A 22182-nucleotide genomic window follows, 5' to 3' on the forward strand; every position below is an offset into this window, starting at 1 on the left:
AAATCAGGTCCCAGAACTTGTTACTAGATGGCGTGGGGACCATGCAAGGGAAGATCCTGGAGCCCAGATGAGGAAGCATTCACTCAGCACTAAATCAGCAGATGAAAAAGAGAACACAGAAATGTATTAAGTACTTCGTGGATTGAATTAAGAGCAAAAAAAAATTTTTATTATCAAGCCAAATGGTGAAGAAGAAGATATCAACCTGTGTTCTAACCTACGTTATTTCTCAGAATAGGGGAGGGAGGGCAATGAGCAAATGCCTTTTTTTTTTTTTTTCTGTTGCTAATTCCATCTTAATCTTCCCCAAACTGAATCTATGAAACAAAGAAAGGAAGCAAAGAGGGATGCTAGGCTTGTTCTGCCATCTTCAGCAAGAGATATTTTGAAGAGATTTTGATAAATGGAGAGATAATGGCAAAGCCATAGCTACATTTAATAAAGGCTGACTTTATGCAACCCACATTATCTTAACGAAGCTCCACAATATATCTAAGCTAGGAAACCAAAGAGAAAATTCAGAGTCTATTTTCCAGCTTACAAGACAAGCAGGCGTTCAGACAGCTCTAATCTGAGATGAGAAGTTAAAGATGAGCAGAGATGGAAGGAAGAAACGTCTGCCATACATTAGAGGGTGAGATGGCTTCTGGGCGTGGAAGATAGACCATGAACACAGAAGCGGGTGTGTACATGAATATTCAGGAATGACTATGAAACTCACACCCTGTTACTCTTTCCCCTTTTCAAATGTTTAAGTCTTAATCATTTTTAGCACATCACCAGTTACTGAGGTCTTTCACCAGCATTATGTCCATGAAGTAACTCAGTAGCGGAGACATTGTTGTTCCCCTCGTAAATGTAGGTCATTTGTTCAAAAGCTCATGGTAGGAATGAGTCCTGAACCCAGCCATTCCAGTTCCACATCTCAAGCTCTCCCCATAAGCTTCCTTACCAAATTATTTTCATTATCATCTTTGGACACAAACCCCTAATGCTTCTGGAAGGCACTCATCCCTGGGCCACCCTCTCCACCAGAGATGACCAACCTGGAGTCCTGGTCCTCTTCACTCCCCTGGGTGTGGAGACAGCGATCTGGAAAGACAGAGCACATGAGAACACTGACCCCAGTTCACTTTCCAGGGTAAGACATAGGGGACTGATTGGGGGGATTGTCTTCTCTTGTTTTTTTTTCCCCTTCAGTAACATCGGAATTTAGGAAGGGAAAACCAAAAATAGCTAAACTTACCAACTTTGGTCAGGTCGATTATGTTTTCCTCAACAATTCCATGTTTTTGGCAATATTTCACAAACCTTTTCTTGACTTCTTCACTCACGTCTGGTTCTCGGGCTGTGGGAAGAGTGACAGGAACTGTTGTGTCTTAAGTATGTCACTGAGGCTCATGATGGGGTGGCTCCAGATGGACGGGGAAATGGACAGCACTGATTGGGTGCCTAGGTGGAAGTCTTGGGGATGAGTTATAACCTGTCTTGAATGTGACATCTTCAGGATATACTTCTGGCATGATGAAAGATGTTATCATTTTCCCATTTGGTAATCTGAGGGATTACCAAAGGTGAGCATCTGTCTTCAGGGGAGCTAAGACATTCCAGGATAAAATTGGGAGGACTGCTTTGTCTCCAGGCTTACCTTCCTTCCTCTCCCTCCCCACCCCAAGATGAGTGTCGGCCTGAAAATACTCTACCATAGAGCTTCATCAGTTGGAATGTGTGCTCCTCCTTGATATTCACAAGATGAAACACAATATAGCCAGTGTAGTCTGTTTCAACAATGCTAAATACATTGTATCCATCATCTGTGGAGGAAACAGAATACAGCTCAGAGCTTGTTTGGTCCATGGGAAGCAAGGGAAACCCTTTACCTGGTCTCATCCACAAAACAAATTCAAGTGCATATGGTGGAAGAGATAGAGAGTGGTATCTAATGCCTTCATCTACATCTCCCGTGGGCTTCATGAGGCAACATCCCAAGGGATATTGGTACAATGACTACTAGTGGTAGAAAAATTTAACCAAAGTGGCAACTTGTGCTCTATCATCCTCCCTGAGACTCACCTACCACTCCTGACCATCTCTGCCAACACTGGTTCTCTGTCCTCTCTACAAGCCCCACTGGCTTTCCATACCCAGTGCTATATGCTGAGCCATGTGCTGTGGCAATGGCCCACCAGACATCATCAGAAATTGGGCGGGGAATGAGAAGCTGTCCTGCCACTTGTTTTTCTGCCAATTTTCTTTCCTTGGTGGACGTACATATGACCAAACTGCCTCCTTTATCTGATGGTATGATGTGCCAGGCATTGGCTTTTGTATGCAAGATTCTTCCCAATTCAGGATATTGTCTATTAGATGGCCCCCATTATATCATGTGCGTATACACTATCGGGAATGGCTCAAGATCCTGAAGATATTGGGGTTTAGTAAATTCTTGGGCTTGGAGGTAGAATATAGAAAGACGTTTTCATGTACTTACACACAACACTATATTCACCATCCTTTTCTGTTTTGTTAGTAAGCACAGAAATCTCAGTACACTTTCCGTCCACTCTGTAAAACAGAATAAGCTGATGTCCCAGAGTATTGATGGACTAGCTCCCCCACACTCTACTTATGAGTTTCTGATTCCACTTAACTGTTGAACACTTTGGGGGTGCAGTTTCCAAAGAGCTTTTATTTGCATTACTTCACTTCAGGTGACACTTTAAGAATGAATCAATGGCTTCCATCACTGGTCTTCTGCCACCATTTCCCGCTATTACTACAAACACCTGGTTAGATAATTAGCCACAGACTCACCATGTGCCAACCTCTCAGAAAAGTGCTCTACAAACATTACCTCACATGGTCCTTGCCAAACACCACAAGGGAATTATTATTATCCTCTTTACCCAAGGGAAAGTTGGGGTGGAAAGAGATGAAGTTTCTTGGTCATACAGGTAGTAAGAGAGAGGTTCAAGGGAGAGATAGGGTGCCAATTCCAAATCTTGTGCTCCAAACCTATGCCACACTCCTTATGATTCTGAAACTCTCTACCCCTTACCTCCTCTACTCCTGCTTTAATATATTTCTGTCACGATTCTTTTCTCTGAATCTAGAAAAGGCCCAGGTTCTCTAGGTCCTGGATCAGTGTCACGTAATGGGCTCTGATTTTGAGTACAGACCCGGGATGTATGTGTACGCCTGTGTGCCCCACACAGAGTTCCAACGCCATATTCAGACTCTCATGTTTCCTTTCCCAAATGAAAAAGGCCACACTTACTTTGTACTCATGTTAAAGAGCAGAGAAGAGTTGCTCAGGACTTCGATGTGTTTCACAAAAACCCTCATGCTGCCACCTTCTTCTATCTTTTCCCTGACATCGGAGGCCAAGAGAATGGAATACCAATATCCTGAAATCTGTAATAAATCAGTAAAAGCATTGGGTAAGAAAAGAGGAAAGGGAACACCACAGAGACACATCACGTGTCTCTGTGAACCCTGGCCTGTGGGCTGGGACTCATGATGGTGACATGAACGTGGAATTAGACCTCAGGTCAATTGGTGCCACATCTAGGGCTCTTTCAACTGTCCCTCCAGGGAGAAGAGAGGTCCCTCAAACTTTGCCATCTTTTCACATGGGACAACTGCTCTTAGTGGAAAGTCTGAGCACCCGCCCTCCAGTACGGCCATGTTGCCCCAGATTCCTCCATACCATCCCCCAGGTAGGAAGCTACTGCACTCTACCAACTTTACCTTCGAATCATCGATGTTGCTTCTCACAACATCATTTCCTTCCTCGTGGGCACAGACTAGAATCAGCCCCAGACCCAGCAACAGCAGCTTCATCTTGGCAGGAGATAGTACCGTCTTCCCCACAGTCGCTGAGAGGGAGTCTCTACTGGATGGTGGCTCCACTCCCCAGCTCCTCTGTTTTTGTATCTGGTCTGGGTCTGGTTTTTTTGTCTAGGGGACACCACCTTTTCTCCTTTTCTCCTCCCACTCCGTGAAATGGTCTGTCATTCACTGGTGTGGGGCCAAGAATTGTTCTTGCCCTTTTGAAACTTGGCAGTCTCATCTCTTTTAGATCTACTTGGTGGCCTTAAATTTCCCAAAACACATACGCAAGAAAAATAGTTGGGGGGGGTGCGGAAAGAGCTGCCTTTTGGAACCAGATTTAACCGTGGATCTGGCTTGGAATCAGAAAGGCAATGATGTGTGGTGGGAACGCACTATAACTGGGAAGAGGAGTGTGTAGGGGTCAATATTCGACCACTCACATAGTGTGCAGAATTGTGCATGCTGCTCCATTGTTATTAATTTCAGAAGCAAAGAAACTATCTCTACCAAAGATGATAGTACCTTTCACAAAACATTAAAATAGAGTTGATCAAAATAGGATCAAATAAAATAATGAAATATGGTTTCTGGTATTCAGTATATTTTAATTTCTTTTCCTTATTCTCTGAACCACTGTGGTTTCCCCCTTCCCCCACAATGAACGGACAAATTGTTTAACCCTGTGTATACCTCACTAGACCACAGGGCCTTGTAAGAGAGATGGAGAAGTGCAAGATGTCATCTGTTCCTTCAGGTAACCTTCAATGGAGTTGGGGAAATGCTTCATTTCCTCAATGAAAACTTGATTCTACAAGCATATGAAATAACCCAACTGAGCAAGACTAAGTCCAAACCATCGTAGGTCAGAAAAGGGGTAACACTGAGGAGGTGGTATCATGTAGAAAGGGCTTAAGAACCTGGCTTTGGAGTTAATGTAGATCTGGGCTTCCTTCCTATCTCTGCCATTCTGAAGCCATAAGGCTTCAAAATCTATTCAAAATCTTCAAAATCTATTCCTCATAGATTACTATAGGGATTAGATGAGATGATGTGTAGAACCCTCAGCGTAATGTCTGGCACATACTGTCCAGAGAATTATTCCTGGAGAAGGTGGGACTTGGCATAGGTCTTCAAAGTTAGGGAGAGTATGAAGCTGCGGAGGGCATGTGGGAAGAGCATTGCAGGTGAGTAGGGTCTTGGCCCCCAGCTGGGGCTTGTCAAAAGCTGTGGTTCATTTATGCCTTGCACCTTGCCCCCTTCTGCACTACCCCCCAAACAGAAAGATGTTGGTGTCATGGATGGGGCTGTGCACAAGGCAGTGAACCTAGGAACTGTGGCATTTTATCTGCAGCTCCACTGAAAGAGGCACTCCATTAACACCTGGGTGGCTCACTCGGCTAAGTATCTCACTCTTGATTTTGGCTCAGGTCATGATCTCAGGGTCCTGAGATAGAGCCCCACATCAGGCTCTGTGCTCAGTGCAGAGTCTGCTTGAGATTTTCTCTCTCTCTCCCTCTCTCCCTTCTCCTGCTGTGCTAGCTCCCTCGCTCTTTCTCTCAAATAAATAAATAAATCTTTAAAAAAAAAAAAGTCACTCCAGCCCCCGTGTCTATTCCTAATTCCTGCTCAACCAGCATCCAGGCACTGGGATTTTGAGTTCTATGTAACTTTAGCCACTATGGGTTGGCTATGGGTTTTCCTGCCCCTTGATGGAAGACTTGACCTTGAATTGGTGGCAAAGGCTGTGTACATTACTTCCTCCATTTGCTTAACCAACATCAATATCACAGTAGGGACTTTTTTTGCTAGAAACTGGAAAATAGATTTTAAATTTATATGAAAATGCAAAGGGTCTAGAATAGCCAAGACAAATTTGGAAATGATGAACAAGTTGGAAGATTAACAATATTCTATTTCAAGATTTTTAAATAAAACTACCATAAGAAAGACAGTGTGGTATTAGCGTGATCAACACCTATATGAATGACTGACAGATTTTTGTCAAAGGATATGATATTTTCAACAAATGATGCTATAACAGTTGGCTATCCATGCAGTGAGATGAATTTCAATTCTTACATCATATACAAAACTTAACACAATATGGATCATAGACATAAACTGAAAACCTAAAACTACAAACTTTTCAAAGAGAACAGAGAGAAAATATCTGTCACCCTATGTTAGGCAAAGATTTTCTAGATACAATACTGAAAGGATGAGTCCTAAAACAGCAATTTCATAAATAGGACAGGATCAAAATTAAACAGTTCTGTTTTATAAAAGTCACAAAAGAATGAAAGAGACAATTTGGGAGAAAATACTTGCAATAATATATATATTTTTTATTTGCAAGCCAATAGTAATGAAGATGAGGAATAAAAGGGGAAAGACTAAAATGTGATTTGACTCAGTTAAAGACTGACCATTTAAGCCCAGGAGCAGAGGCAGAATTTCTTCCCTTCAGATGAGTGGAGCATAAGCTTTAATAGACATCCATCCTTTCCCAGTCCAGTGGAGAGGGAGAGAGAGGGTCTCTGGGAAGTCAAGGTTTTGTGGGGAAAGAGCTGAGAATGGACTTGCCCTTCCAGTTTATGGGCCCCAAGACATGGACACCTTCCCTTCTGCTAGGGGACAAACAGCACCTCTGATGAGGCCGTCCCAGTCAGCACAATGACAGCAGATGGACTAAGGGTACTTTCTGGCCTCTGATGCTGTATTGGGAAGCTAGTCTTTGCACCTTATCTTTTATGGGATCAGCTGAGTAGGGTCCTGACTCTTGTTAAGGGTCATTCCAGGGATGAACTGCCTAGGCCCCAAATATCTACCAATCTTTTAAGACCAGAGAGCGAATATTCAATCCTATAGCTACATTTCAAACATGAAGCCTGAATCCAAATTGCTTTATTACAGTAAAGTTGCATCAGCAACTTTTATATTTAAGACTTTCAGGCTTCATCAAACTTAGGAACAATCTGGTAATCAAAGAAAGAAGGTCTTGTTCAAAGTCACATTTGTTCAAGGATGGGACTGTGCCAGAATCCACTCACCAAGGCAAATAGTTACAATGAGGAGGCAACAGTACAAATATCATCTGTCCAAGAGCCTGATATACAAAAACAATATTTTAATGTCAGAAATAGAGTCATAACTCAGTATTAGATAAGTGTTTTATAAATATCCTTTCATTTAATCCTCATAGGAGCTTTATATGATAGGGATTATCCTGTTTTACAGAGGTATGAACTAAGATTCAGAGAGGTTAAGTAAACAGACCAGGATCACACTGGCAGTCTGTAGGAGAGCCCGTATTTGAAGCTAAGACTGTCTGATCCCAGAACCCCGACTCTTAAGACTTCATCTGTCGAAGATCAAAGCTTGATGTTTCTGACATGAAGGACGAATGGAACAGGAATAAGCAATGCTTTAGACGCTCAGAGGCGTCTGCCTGGTGGTTACAACTGGGGAAGCCACATGCAGATTTCTCAGAAACGTAGAACTCTGGGTGGAGCCGCCAAGAGTCTGACCCAGTGAAAAGCATGTAACAACTCTTCTTAGTAAATGGATATTTGCTAATTGAATGGATGGATGGATGACATGAAGACACTGTTCTTCTTATAAGGAATTAGGAGGTACTTCCATACCAAAAAGGAAAAATTCTTCCCTTTCATTCATGGCTTCAAATGAAGAACCCAGTCACCAACACATTAGGACTTCCTCACACAACACCAGATACAGGATGTTTTATAAGTGACCCAAGAGAAGGGTGACAGTCTTCCAGGTGGTTGAGAAACGATTGGTCTACATTGCGACTCAGCGTGTGGGCAAGGGGCTTATGGAATCCATATATGAATGGATAACAATCCATTTAGAGCCAGGCAACTCGACTGAAATGAATTGGCTGACTGGAAATGGACTTAGTGACCTTGACTTCAGTCATACTTTTAATGAATTGAACAGATCACTCCCTGAGAAAGCCAGTGGGAACATCCGAGCCATGTTATATAATATCAAAACATTGTCAGTGCCAAGAATAGGAAGAAACACAAGCTTATTTAATTCATGTGCCAGAATGGAAGTATTTTTTGGTCCCTAGCACCCAGCGTGATTATTTATTCTCTTGGTACCAACTCAAATCCAGTTCAAAAATATCCACGCCCTTTATGAATGAAAGGTTGCTTGGGGCTAACAACATACCATCTGTGTCAGCTGGGTCCTCTGGAAAGCAGATACTGGACAGATTTGGGGTGTAAAAGGCTTACCAGAGAGCAACATTTGTGAAAGGAAAAAGGAAGAGGCAGGATTACAGAAGGATTAGGAAAAGGTGACATAGATCCAACAAAAGTTGTCAGCCCAGTGGGAAGCTCTGAAGGATGTTGGAAGAGTCCTGCGTCAGGCAGAAATTAGATAGGACTTTGTACCATAGTCATGTTTGGTCATTGGCTGGAGCCACCTCAAGAAGACCAGTACCTCAGCTCAAGAACTGAGGCAAATCTGAGCCGTGGAGGCTGTCAGCTAACCACACTCCTCACAGCTCAGCCAGGAGCTCTTTCTTGGAGGGGGAATCTGAGCAATGCCTCTCCACGTCTGGCACACCATCTTAGTATCCAGAAATGAGGAGTCTCCTCAAAAGAGGTCCATAGTTCTCGTCCCACATAACGTAGGAGCAGAAGTGAAAGCAGAACCTTTACCTAATTTCTTTTCCTTTTGGGGGTGGAGTTCCTTTTTTTAATTTAAAATCAATTTCTAATGTCTAGTTTCTACCCCAGCATGAAGGTTCCCTCTAGGTCAGAAAACCAATAATCCCAGTGATCCACTAGGATTATTAATTATTAATTAATTAATTATTAATTATTAATCCAGAGCCACTCATTAAAATTCAGCAAGTACTTATGTGCACATGGCCCCAAGTTACCCAGAGACTCATCTTTCCATTGAAAAGATAATAGTGACTTTGGAGTCAGAAAAACCTGGATTCAAATTCCGACTACAATGAACCCCTGTGAACCTCCCTTTCCTCAAAGAGTTGTTGCAAAGATAACATGAAAAGGTTTAGAAAGTGTTAGAATGCAATAGATTCCCAGAAAATACTAGTCCTTACACTCTCTTCTCTCCTCTTCTGAGGCCAGAGACCATGTTTTGTATTTCTTGTGATCTTCACCCTCCCCTTGGTCCCCCACCCCAGCCAGCTTCTAGTAGAATGTCTGGACCCCGTGTAGCAAGTTTTCAACAAATCCTTGCTGACTGTTTTGTGTATGTCTGTGACTTGGCCAAGTTCTTTCCCCTTTCTGGCCTCAATTTACCCAGGATAAAAATGAAAAGATTCAGTGGTTCATCACCGTGGAGGGCACTAGTCCCGAGAGGTTTTGGAAATGGGGGCGGGTTTGTGGCATTTTTGGGTTTTACTCTGACTGGTGAGTGCTACTGACATTTGGTGTCCTGGATCCAGGGATGCCAACCCTTCTGCCATACCTGGGCTAGTCCCCCACGTGGAACTGTTTCATCCAATACAACAGTAGCGCCCCCACTAGGAAGCATCAAATGATCTCTACAGGGCTTGGCAAATTTCATCTTCTGACAACAAACTGATGCTTCTCTGGTGGTTTGTTTGTTTGTTTTTCCCCCCAAAGGATGGACGATCACAGCTGCACTACACAGGCCTGTTTTGCTTAAAGGAAGATATTTTTTGTTTCCAAACATTTCAGCAATTCCCCAGATTATTCCATGGCAACTGCGCCGAAAGTGCAGCAAGGCGCGGTGTGGCCCCCTGGTGGCCAGCCAGAGAACCGCGCTGCGTCCCAGCCCCACTGCTGGTGTAGGAACAGCACCAGCGGGACCTGCGGGAACAGCCTCTTGGAGCTTCCTTTCGTCCTGCTGTATTGTGAGGTTTCGGCCCTCGGGAGAATTAAATGGTAGCTTATTTTTGTCATATGCATATATACAAATATAATTCGCAACTATTAGAGGAAGAGTCTCAGCGGTCTACAGAACTGGTACATGTTATGGTCTGAAAATTGGAAAAGTTTTATTTTGACAAATTTGAGAAATCTAGCAAAAGCTCTTGGCTCTCATCTTCATCTCGTTGATTTCCACCCACAACCTAACCATAATCCTAACCAATCTTCTGCACAGCTTCCAGAGCAAACTTATAAAAACAGGCAACGGAATCACTTTACTCCACCACTCAAAATCCTCGTCTTCCCATCCCACCTAGAAAACCGTCCGAAGGGCTCGTGGTGTTGACCTCTCCAAGCCCAGCCTCGTGTCCCCGTCCGCAAATTCAGATGGCATTCTTAACAAAAACACTAGAAGCTCAGAAATGATGGCAAAATAACTTCAAACTCGTGAGAGAATGTAATTTTGAATCCACAGTTCACAAAATCCAGCCAAACTCTCAAATGTATAAATAGGATCAACACTGTTTCACCTATGAAAAGTTGAACATATTCACTTCCACGAATCATTTATTGAGAAGTTTTTGGAGGAAGAGAGTCACAAAATGAGGAAGGGAGCAAAGAAAAAGAAAGATGTGGACCCGGGATGGTACACAAGAGAAGCAAAGGGAGATCCACAAAAATAACGGGAAAGGAACGTTCTCAGACAAGAGCAAGTACCTGACTGGAGACGGGGTTAAGCGCCAGGATTGAGCCTCCAAGTTTAAAAGGAGGAGGAGGAGAAGGAAGATAAAACAGGAAGAAGAGGAAGAAAAGAAATAATTTAAAGGCAATTTATACTTCCGCCACATAATGAATTAAGAGAGAGATACATAAGGAAAGTAAAACTACAAAATAGTAAGTAACTCTAAGAAAAATGGATGTTTCTGGAAGAAAAGATGTGTAATAACATTACACCACTGAGTTCCAGTGTAAGTCATATTAAGAGGGACCACATAGGGACGCCTGGGTGGCTCAGTGGGTTAAGCCGCTGCCTTCGGCTCAGGTCATGATCTCAGGATCCTGGGATCGAGTCCCACATCAGGCTCTCTGCTCAGTGGGGAGCCTGCTTCCCTCTCTCTCTCTCTCTTTCTGCCTGCCTCTGTCTACTGTGATCTCTCTCTGTAAAATAAATAAAATAAAATCTTTAAAAAAAAAAAAAAGAGGGACCACATAAGGTAAGGCCATGAGCACAGCCACCTGTCTGGAAGTCTGCGAGCCCAGGCCGATACTGGTGCTCTTTACCCATGGGAGCATTATTTACTGCAAGTAGCCCCTGACAGGCTGGAGACTCACGCTCCTGGGTGTGTGCATGGCCCAGAGCCCCGCGGTGCACCTGGCTCAGTGGGTCATTGATCCATGCTCTGCTCTGCACTCAGGCAGCAGGGATTGACCTGTAAACCCACAGACGGATCACATGGATGGGGCTGTGCACCCATGTGCTTCTGGGCAGGGCTCGTTTCCCAGGGATGAAGCCCACTGGGACAAGGAGCAGGTGCATGGACAGAGGATGTTCGCACAATAAGTAAGTCTGCCATTCCTCGCTCTCCGTTTGCACATGGTGTTTCCCATGTCCCATGAACAAGGATCGCAGTGGACCCACAGTGAGTAGGAAGGAACTCTGTGAGACTCAAGAAAGGTGGAGTGTGTTGTATGGACAACTGAGGAAATACAGGTGCTGATGACTAAAGAGAGGCCGAGCTTTCTGTTCCAAGGAGAAACTCGCTCCCATCTCAGCAAGAAGCCAGTGATGGTGTAAGAAATACAAAAGATACCAAGGAACCGCATCTTGTCCTTTTTCATTAGAGATATATCCCTGCATTTACTAATGCTGAAAATTATGACAAAGACAGGAAAGAAAAGGTAGCACGACATGGAGATCCTTTTGAGTAAGTGGTCCTTACTCACTCATCAGGAAGCTGGACAGAGAGCGTGATGGTGGAATGCGCACATGTCAAGAAATGAAATGAAAAGTGAGTTAGTTTTGTGTGGCATTCTTCTACTGTACTGAGAGAATGAAACACATCTGCATACATGAATTACAAAACCCAACTCGTTTAATTCTGGTGATTCTACATTTGCACTGAATGCTGTTTATCCCATTTAAAGCCAACATTGCACAATAGGAAGATGAAAAGGAAAATGTATGCTAATAAATGACAATGAAGACCACAGGAGGGAAAAAAAAAAAAAACTGTTCTACTGTTGTACCTTTCAGGGCACAGTTTCCCTGCTTTTTTGAAGATTTTATGTATTTATTTGTCAGAGAGAGAGAGTGCACAAGCAGGCAGAGTGGCAGGCAGGGACAGAGAGAGAAGCAGGCTCCCCGCTGAGCAAGGAGCCTGATTCAGGACTTGATCCCAGGATGCTGGGATCATGACCCAAGCCGAAGGCAGCAGCTTAACCGACTGAGCCACCCAGGCGTCCCTCCCTGCTTTTTTGAACGTGGATTCCTGACTTTTCATTCTGCACTGGGCCCTACAAATTAGTTAGCCAGTTCTGCTTCTGAGGTCCAGTTCCCTTGGCATTTTTCATTAGTTAGTGCCTTCTTGTTTCCTTCTCACTTTGCCTCAACTACATTAACTAGTCATTGTCTAATTTTTTCCTCGTTTTTTTCCTGAGAATGATGATTCTGACTTATATGCTAGTTCTATTACCTTCCTATTTTTACACATCACTAATCTCTTTTTACTCTGTCCTTTCTTTCTTTGTTTTATCTTGATGTTTTTGTGGGCTTTTTGAAATGGGAATTGAAAGAATCTGTGTCCTCCCATTCTAACTGACACACCCTACAGTCTAAATTCTGACTCCCTATCCACTGCTAAGCCAGGCGAGCTCTCCCTGGCCCTGGAGCTCCTTTTCTCCGCGGGCGAATCCACAATTGCCTAAAGGCACGGCCCAGGGAGGCTGCAGTTGAGGCTGGTGGCCGCTAGGCGGAGACAAAGCACGCGTGCGTGGGGCCACCGCTTCCAGCGCGACCCCACGGGGGTCCAATTAGTTGTCCGCCAGACTTCCTGAGAGAGGTTAGCCCTCCACCCGCTCTTTTCGGTCTCTCTCTTCCACCGGGCCCTCGCCAAGCCCTGGAAGTAGGCCAAAGAGACCAGTCGGGAAACCTCTTGGGCGCCGGGAAGAAAATGGGGATCCAGAAAAGAACGCGAGGCGGGGCCAACGTGCCCAACCCAGGGTACACTGGGGCCACCGGGGCAGGACGGCAGGAGGGCCCGCGCTCGGCTCCGCAGGGTGCGGTGTGCCCGTGAGCGCGTGAGTTCACGCACGGGGTCATCCGGCTCTGGCGAGGACCGTGAGGGGCCTCAAGGCCCAGCACTTGGTGGCAGGATCGCTGGAGGCGGGGACCGGTTTCGAGGCCTCCCGGGCTTAAATAAAGGCATCCAGGGCTTGGCACCAGCGCCGCCAGAGGGGGCAGCCAGAGCCCGAATCAAAGAGGAAATCACAGGGCACCCGGGTGGCTCCATGGATTAAAGCCTCTGCCTTAGGCTCAGGTCATGATCTCAGAGTCCTAGGATCGCGCCCCGCATTGGACTCTGCTCAGCGGGGAGCCTGCTTCCTCCTCTCTCTCTCTGCCTGCCTCTCAGCCTGCTTGTGATCTCTCTCTCTCTCTCTCTGTGTCAAATAGATAAATAAAATCTTAAAAAAAAAAAAAAAAGGAAATCACAACAAAATTAGAGAATGTTCAGGTCGGTTGAATAACAATGAAGATGTGTCATATCAAAATCTGGGGTGAGGGGTGCCGCTAATGCCCTGTTTGGAAGAACATTGTAGTTATAAATGCTTTTCTTTTGAGAATAGAAGTCTAAAAATCAGTGCCCTAACGTTTCACTTTATGAGGCTCGTGGAAGAGCAAAGTAAACTCAAAATAAATTGAGGGGGTGGGTGTTGCCTGCAGGGATCCACCGCTCCTCTCCGTTGGCCTCCTTGTGCCCCTCAGTGTTGGGGTGCTGGCTCTGGCACGTCCTCTCTGGGGGCAGGGGTGGGTGGGCGCGTGCAGTTCTGCTGGGCTAGTGGGGGCGGGGGTGGGGGCGGGTGCGTCCTGCCATGGCGCACCAGGAGAGTTCAATTAAAGCCCCAGTCCCACATAGTGGTGGTTTCTACCCACAGGGATCATTTCAACCCCCGCTGGTCTCACTTTGAGAGGAGTAAGATGGAGAAAGTCCCCAAAGCAGCTCTGGAACCCTCCAGATCTTTTTCACCAACTTCTCTTTGTGCTGTTAAAAATGGCTTAAAAGAGACCGCTTAGGTGAGACACACAAGCTTTAACACTTTATCAAGTGGCCAGTCTCCTTTTGGAGAACTGCAAAATGGGGCAAAAAGCAAAATATAATTTAATGACTGGTCCATTTTTTCTCCACCATTTTGGGATGCTACTGTTCCCATAAACTAAATTCTCATATATTTTTCTGTTTTCTGTTCTCCAGATCCTATGGTTTCATCTGCAGTGTACCAACTATTTTGTTTCCTACAGACTACTATTTGAACTGCTTGGAGGGCAAGCCCCATTTGTTGCTCCTAATTAACATTTTTTTAGTTATTCAAATATATTTAGTGTGCTAAATTTTATTTTAAAATCCCATTGGATGACAAGGATGCTGAAACAATTAAATGTGGGAAATAGTCTTTTCAACAAAGGTGCTGGGATAACTGAATATCCACATGCAGAAGAATAATGGTGGACCCCTACCTCACACCATATACAAAAAAGTTACCTCGAAATGGATCATAGACTTAACAGTAAGCACTAAAACTGTTAAACTGTTGGAAGAAAATACATAACTCTTCAACTCTGGGTTACAACAAAGGGACAAACAATAAAAGAAAAAAATAGGTAAGGTGGACTACATCAAAATTAAGACCTTTTCTGCTTCAAAGAACATCAAAGAAAACCCGCAGAACAGGAAAGAAAAATTGCAAATTACATTTATAAGGGTTTAGTATCCAGTATAAAGAATTCTTACAATTCAACAAACAGACAATAATCTAATTTAAAATGGGCAAAGGATCTGGACAGACATTTCGCCAAAGAAAATATATATCTATGTGTATTTATAAAAATATTTATGAAAAATGCACCTATTGCATGTGTGTGGAAAAATTTATGAAAATATACATGTAACTTTATGAAATTTATGAAAATATACATGTAACAGAGAAAACAAGTATTGATGAGGATGCGGAAAAATAAGAACCCTCACGTTCCTGGCGGGCTTATAAAATGATGCAACTGCTTTGGAAAATAATCTGACATTTCCTCAAGAAGGTAAACATAGAGTTAACTTGTGACTCAACAATTTCACTTCCAGGTATATACCCAAGAGAACTAAAAACACGTCCATACAAAAATTTATACATGAGTGTTTACAGCAGCATTATTCACAATAACCAAAAAGTGGGAACTGAAACGGCCATAAACTAATGAATGGAAAACAAAATCTGGTAGACCCATACGATGGAATTTTATTCCACCATAACAAGAAATTAAGTACTCATGCTTGTTACAACATGGATGGACTTTGAAAATATTAATGCTAAGTGAAAGAAGCCAGCCACAAAAGGACACACACATTCTGTTATTTAACTGATATGAAAAGGCTAGAGTAGACAAATCCACAAAAAGAGAGTAGATGAGTAGTGACCAGAGGCCAGAGGGAGAAGGGCAATAGGGAATTACTGCTAATGAGGTGGTGAAATGTTCTGAAATTAGATAGTGATGACGGTACCACAACTTTGAATATACTAACCACCACTGAATTGTACTTTAAAAGAGTGAAATTTTTGGTGTGAGAATAACACCTCAATAAAACTGTTCCTTTTTAAAAATTCCATTGATTTGATTTAAATTTACAAATCAAAGATAAATTTTAAACAAATCGACATCTTTATATTATTTTTCAAACACATTTCTTCATTTATTACATTATTCTATGTTCTTCTGGAAAATTTTCTCCTATAAACATCTTTTGGATTTTTCTTATTCCTGGTATTTTTAGATTTTTGGTCAATATTGTGACTGTCACTTTTCCTATCACATTTCCTATTTTTCTACTTAAGATAGTTTTTTATTTACACATTGTTGATAGACTATATATCTCCACCTTACAAGTTCTAGTTAGATTTTCTTTTTATTTATTTATTTGACAGAGAGAAAGAGAGAGAGAGAGCATAAGCAGGCAGAGTGGCAGGCGGAGGGAGAGGGAGAAGCAGGCTTCCCACTGAGCAGGGAGCCCGATGCAGGACTCAATCCCAGGATCCTGGGATCATGACCTGAGCTGAAGACAGCCACTTAACTGACTGAGCCACCCAGGTGCCCCTCCAGTTAGATTTTCTAGTCACCAAACATACCATCTCAAATAATATCAGTTCTTTCAAATATTACTAGCTCAATTTTTTCTCTTATTAAGTTATCTGGGACCTTCAGAGGAATGTTAATAGTATTGATATCAAACATCATTTCTCATTCCTCTTTCTGATAAGAATGCTTCTGGCTATTCATAATGTTTACATAGGTTTCTAATAAATATCCTTTATCAATATAAGTTAGGTTTCCTTCTATCCCTAATTTAAAAAAACACCAATGCCTGTAGAACTTTGCCAAATATTTTTATATCCTCTGCTAAGTAAATCCTCTTTATTAATGTACATTTCTACTTTTGAACTAGTTTGGAGGTCCTATGATGTATCTCAGTATTGATTTTACAAAACAGATTTGGCTTGTTATTCATTGAATCAGAAAATTTAATTTTCCTTTTATTTATATTTATATTCCTTTTCTTATAGATGTTGCTTTTTCCCTTTCTTTCCCATTGTCCTACTTGCTAGAGTTTGTCTATTGGCTCATCAAACATATTTTTGTACCTATTTCATTGATGTGTATTTTATATTTATTGAGGCATTTCTTTTATTTTCCTTGGTTTTACGTCATTATTCTATTTCCTTTTTCTGGAATGTAATACTTAACTTATGCCTTAATTTTATTATTTTCTAATAACTGTCTTTTTTTCTGTTTGGCTTTATCCTTTAACAGAAAAGTTACTTACAAAATTATTCTGTGATTTTTAAATAAGTTTTATGTTGCCATTTTAACTTATTCATATTTACTTTTTTTTTTAATTTGACAGACAGAGGTCACAAGTAGGCAGAGAGGCAGGCAGAGGAGAGGGAGAAGCAGGCTCCCCGCTGAGGAGAGAGCCCGATGCGGGGCTCGATCCCAGGACCCTGGGATCATGACCTGAGCCGAAGGCAGAGGCTTTAACCCATTGAGCCACCCAGGCGCCCCTTCTATCTACTTCTTATCTTATTGTGGTTTTTAAAAAATGGGAAGGGTTGAATATTTCCCTTAGGAAGAGTTTAATATTATCTTTGTAGACATATTTTTTAATGGACCATATACCATATATGTACACAAGTATAGAAAAATATATGTATATACACTTTAGTTATATTTTAATGGAATATATATACATATATATGTGTGTATATATATACACATATTTCCAGTATTCATGGAATATTTTTAATGGACTATGTATATATGATATACACTTTGGCAAGAAACTACACACACACACACACACATATATTCCATTAAAAATATTTCATGAATACTAGAAAATAATGCACATTTCTCTGTGACGTATTCTCTTATATGGCTATTAGACAAACTTGTTAATTTAAAAAACTCAAACCTGCTATAAAGGTGGTTTTTTTTTAAAGATTTTATTTATTTATTTGTCAGAGAGAGAGAGAGGGAGAGAGAGCGAGCACAGGCAGACAGAGTGGCAGGCAGAGGCAGAGGGAGAAGCAGGTTCCCTGACAAGCAAGGAGCCTGATGTGGAACTCGATCTCAGGACCCTGGGATCATGACCTGAGCCGAAGGCAGCTGTTTAACCAACTGAGCCACCCAGGCGTCCCTATAAAGGGGTTTCTTTAACAGTGAAGAACAACATGAGAATTACTAAAAGGATAAAAGATGATATATAAACAATTTTCATCATCCCACTAAAACTTTGTGCCTGAAAAACCTTTAATTATAAGCAAATAAATAAATATGTAATAAATTATTTCTAAATAATTTTCCAAATGTGTTTTTAAAAACAAACCAGGTTGGGGATAATTCCATTTTAAGTTTTTATCTGAACAAGAACACATTTTCAGGATTAATTGCAAGAACAATGCTTTTTCTCAGTATAAACAAAATGAACATTTTGCCTAAAGTTTTTCTTGCATTAACAATCTTGGAATTTCTTACCACTGAGTGTTCAGGTATAAGTGATGACCTATGGCTGCAGGCTCCCCACATGCATTACTCTGATAGGATTTCATTTCTAAAATGAGTTCTTTGATGTCGAATTAAAGATGTACTATGATAGAAAACATCACTACATTTATTACATTTATAAGGTTTCTCCTGTGTGTGTTTGCTTATGTTTAGTAAGGGCTGAACTTAAACAAAGATATCCCACATTCATCACACTGGTAGGGTTTCTCTCCAGTATGAATTCTCTGATGTTGAATGAAGGCTGGGGTATGACTGAAGGCTTTTCCACATTCTGTACATTTATAGGGTCTTTCTCTGGTGTGAGTTCTCTGATGTCGGATTAGTGATGTGCTATGGCAAAAAGTCTTCTGACATTCCTTACACTGGTAGGATTTTTCCCCAGAATGAATTCCCTGATGTTCAATAAGATGTGTGCTCCGGCTGAAGGTTTTCCCACATTCAATACACGCATATGGCTTCTTTCCAGTATGAATTCTGTGATGTTGAGTAAGGGCTGAAATATGACTGAAAGCCTTCCCACATTCATTGCAAGGATAGGGTTTTTCTCCAGTATGAATTCTCTCATGATTTCTAAGCGATAACCTATGACTAAAAGTTTTTTCACATTCGCTACACTCATAAGGTTTCTCCCCAGTATGGACTCTTTGATGTTGAATAAGATTAGTGCTCTGACTAAAAGCTTTTCCACATTCATTGCATTCGTAAGGTTTCTCTCCGGTATGTATTCTTTGATGCTGAATAAGATTAGTGTTCCGGCTGAAGGATTTACCGCATAGTTTACATTCATGCTTCTCTCTCATACAAATTTTCTTAGGTTCCATTAGTACTGAACTATGGCTTTACATTTAAACTTTTTCCAGAATAAGTAAGGTTTGAGATAAAAATGCATCCTTGCTTATATCTAATCAATTATCTCCCATTTATGAGTTGCCTTTTAAAAAAATCAACGGATACCTATGCTTTAAGCTTCTATCATTTATGTCATAATTATGTCACAATTATCTTTAGAAGCTCTCAGTTGTTTGAAAAGAGTTGAGCTCAGGTTAAATATTTCCTGAAAATTATTATATTAATGATTTTGCTTGTAATTCACTTTTACTAGTGTTTCTCAACTTAGTTATCAAATTCCAATTCTTCTATTGCAAAGTTTTAGGAACCATCATTTAGAAAAATGTCTAACATTATGCCATGACACTATTCTTTTTCAGAAGCTTTCTGCTTTGGAGTTGATGTTCTGACTTTGGATATAGTATCCAGGATTAAGGAAAAGATAGTATCTCTTCCCTCTGGAATATAAAAGGAAAAAAACAAAATTCGCTCATCAATAACAGAAAAATAATAATAATAATAATAATAATAGTAAAAATGAACCAGTGCTGTGATGAAACAAAAGATTATACAGTATAAGTCCTGATTAATATGGAAGTCTAAAGAGGGGAAGGAGCAATACAGATAGGAGAGTAAAAGAAATGGAAACACTGAGACAAAATATATATAACACAAAAAATAAAGACACAGGAAAGTACATGACATGAAAAAAGTCAGTGACATTAATTCAAATGAATGTCTTTGGAAAGCAGAGATTAAAAAAGAAAGGAAAAGTGAAATGTGACTGGATAATAAAAACTCTGACAAACACAGAAATTCAATACTACATAGTAGGAGATAGGAAAACTAAAGTTTTTAGTAGCAAAATGATAAATATGAAATGTTTTAGATGAAGATGCTTGTTAATTTTATTTAAAGTGAATAATGAAAGAACAAGTCTATTGAATTCAGTAAAAAGGATAAAATAAGTGTTATGGGCCTGGACTGGGATAATACTAGCAATAACTTAGTGTAGAAGTAAATCTAAAACATAAAAAAGAAGAAAGAAATTTTAAAAACACCGACACTGATTATGGGGACTTTTTACAAAATGAAGTTTTTAAGGATACAAGTTTCTTTGCCAATAATTTTGGAACTAATGGTCGTACTAATTGTTGTCCTAGCAGAGGAACTAACAGTACCCTAATCGTGGTACTAGTGATAGAAATATTGAAGGAAAAGGAGGTGGCTTAGTGTAAGTTGGTGATTTCATTTTTCATAATATTGCGTCTAAAGTGATTTAAAGTGAAGTGGGACATTTAACGGAGACAGACTCTAAGCAAGAAAACTATGGGGACAGGATTCAAATGCAATATTTGGAATGAAAAAAACATTTCGGGGAGTTAATGACATGGAAGGACTATGAAGATCATCAGAATTCACGGACTCTCTGAGATAAAAAATAAACAAGTAGAAAGTAAACTTTAAAAGCATATGCAATTGTGCTAAGGCAAAAGTAAAGCTAATTAAAAAGCATTTGGAAAGGGACCAGAACACAACAAAAAAATCAACTGATGTCACAGAAGCAAAGAAAAAACATCGAATGCAGCAGAAACTCTGACTACAGAAAGGACTAGAACAGGGTGCTATCAAGAAAGAATTCAAGATTCAGGAGTGTCTTCCAAATAATGTTAGTATAAAAATAGAAGATAATAATCTACTTCAAAGACTACAACAGAATAGGAATGGAGGCTGTTGGCTACAAGTGCGGCAAGCCTGGTAATGAAAGGGGAGAATAAAATTGAAAGGTGGATAAAAATTAAATTATGTTATGCAAGGAGTTCTTTTAAAAGAAAAACTTTGGGGGCACCTGGGTGGCTCAGTGGGTTAAAGCCTCTGCCTTCGGCTCTGGTCATGATCCCAGGGTCTTGGGATCCAGGCCCACGTCAGGCTCTGCTCAGCAGGGAGCCTGCTTCCTCCTCTCTCTCTCTGCCTGCTTCTCTGCCTACTTGTGATCTCTGTCAAATAAATAAATAAAATCTTTAAAAGAAAAACTTTTGACTGTTGGAAGTTAGAACTGAGAAGGACTGAATTATGAAATAATTAATAAATCAAGGTCTTAAAACCTTGATGAGTGTTAAAGAATGGAGTCTGGGGTACAGAAGGACAGACTAATTAGCAGTAGAAGAACTGGTATCTATTTCTCTAAGATCACAGAGTTACATAGAAGATGGATAAAGATATGTAGATATGACGCTGATGTTCGAACTAGATGAACTCAGTTTTTGTCACCGACTGAAGGACTCTGCGCAGTGGGCACTAACCAATATTTCTAAATCTACCTCCTGGTACCAATATTGTTACTACCACCAGCACAATGGACAGATGGACTGTTACTTACAAGGATTTCTAGCTATTTGGTTGTAACTTAGCTATCTGATTTTTTTCTTGGTTAAGTATTCCCCATTTTCCCCTGTTATCTATAAATAGGGTTCTTCCTACTTGAAAGATAACATTCAATTTAAAAAGCTGATATCCCATTCTTGGTTTAGGATATAGGCTTGGGTGTTTATGATGGATCTCATAAGTGTGTCCTAAGTTGTCTTCAGGAACTCTGAGATACAGGAATGTTGATGCTAATGTGGCAAAATAAAACTATCCACTTACAATTTTTTGAAGAAAAGACATCTTATCTCTGTACACAAAATAAAACACCTCTGGTCCCAAAACTCAAAGCCCAATCTCAGATAAACACTTATAAAACATATTTTGACATGTGGGGGAAGAGTCACTGTAATCTGCATTAATTACAAAGCCTTACTTATCTAAGGAGACAAGGCTCCTACAATTGCCATCACATCCCTTACAGTATCTGATAATGATCTGGTTCTTTTCGTTCCTACAAGGTAAAGTTCACCAGCACCTCCTCCAATGTCTCTGGTTCCTAACACATCAAATAACTACTCACTAAAGGATCACTCATGCAATCATTTATGATGGAAAGAGTAAAGCTAAGAACTGAAAATAACAAAGTGGAGGGCTAGCAAGTTGTTCAAAGATGATTTGCAGTTCTAAGTAAAAAAAAAAAAAGTGGTTAAAAGTGCATTATTTGGAGGAGGAGTCAAGATGGCGGAGAAGTAGCAGCTGAGACTACTTCAGGTTGCAGGAGCTCAGCTAGATAGCTTATCTAACGATTGCAAACACCTACAGATCCAACGGGAGATCGAAGAGAAGAAGAACAGCAATTCTAGAAACAGAAAATCAACCAATTCCTGAAAGGTAGGACTGGCGGAGAAGTGAATCCAAAGCGATGGGAAG

The 22182-nt window shown here is 41.0% G+C and overlaps 2 protein-coding genes across 2 annotated transcripts in view; both read right to left on the reverse strand.

Annotated features, from left to right (window-relative positions):
• Positions 1-3863, reverse strand: LCN9 (lipocalin 9). Its single transcript, XM_032865628.1, has 7 exons — positions 3751-3863; positions 3278-3414; positions 2492-2565; positions 1704-1814; positions 1247-1348; positions 1047-1092; positions 1-89 (listed from the first exon to the last, which is right to left on the reverse strand). Exons 1-7 carry the CDS (start codon positions 3841-3843, stop codon positions 80-82), a joined length of 573 nt encoding a protein of 190 aa, XP_032721519.1. The 5' UTR covers positions 3844-3863; the 3' UTR covers positions 1-79.
• A 14343-nt stretch (positions 3864-18206) lies between these two features.
• Positions 18207-22182, reverse strand: part of LOC116872819 (zinc finger protein 420-like) — a 31021-nt gene continuing 27045 nt past the window's right edge. The window contains exon 3 of the mRNA XM_032866345.1: positions 18207-18791. Within this exon, the coding sequence (XP_032722236.1) occupies positions 18207-18791 (585 nt within the window). The remainder of the gene's footprint in view (positions 18792-22182) is intronic.

The sequence above is a fragment of the Lontra canadensis genome, unplaced genomic scaffold (assembly GCF_010015895.1).
Source record: "Lontra canadensis isolate GAN:19392208 unplaced genomic scaffold, GSC_riverotter_1.0 scaffold30, whole genome shotgun sequence".
In the NCBI taxonomy this organism is placed as follows: Eukaryota; Metazoa; Chordata; class Mammalia; order Carnivora; family Mustelidae; genus Lontra; species Lontra canadensis.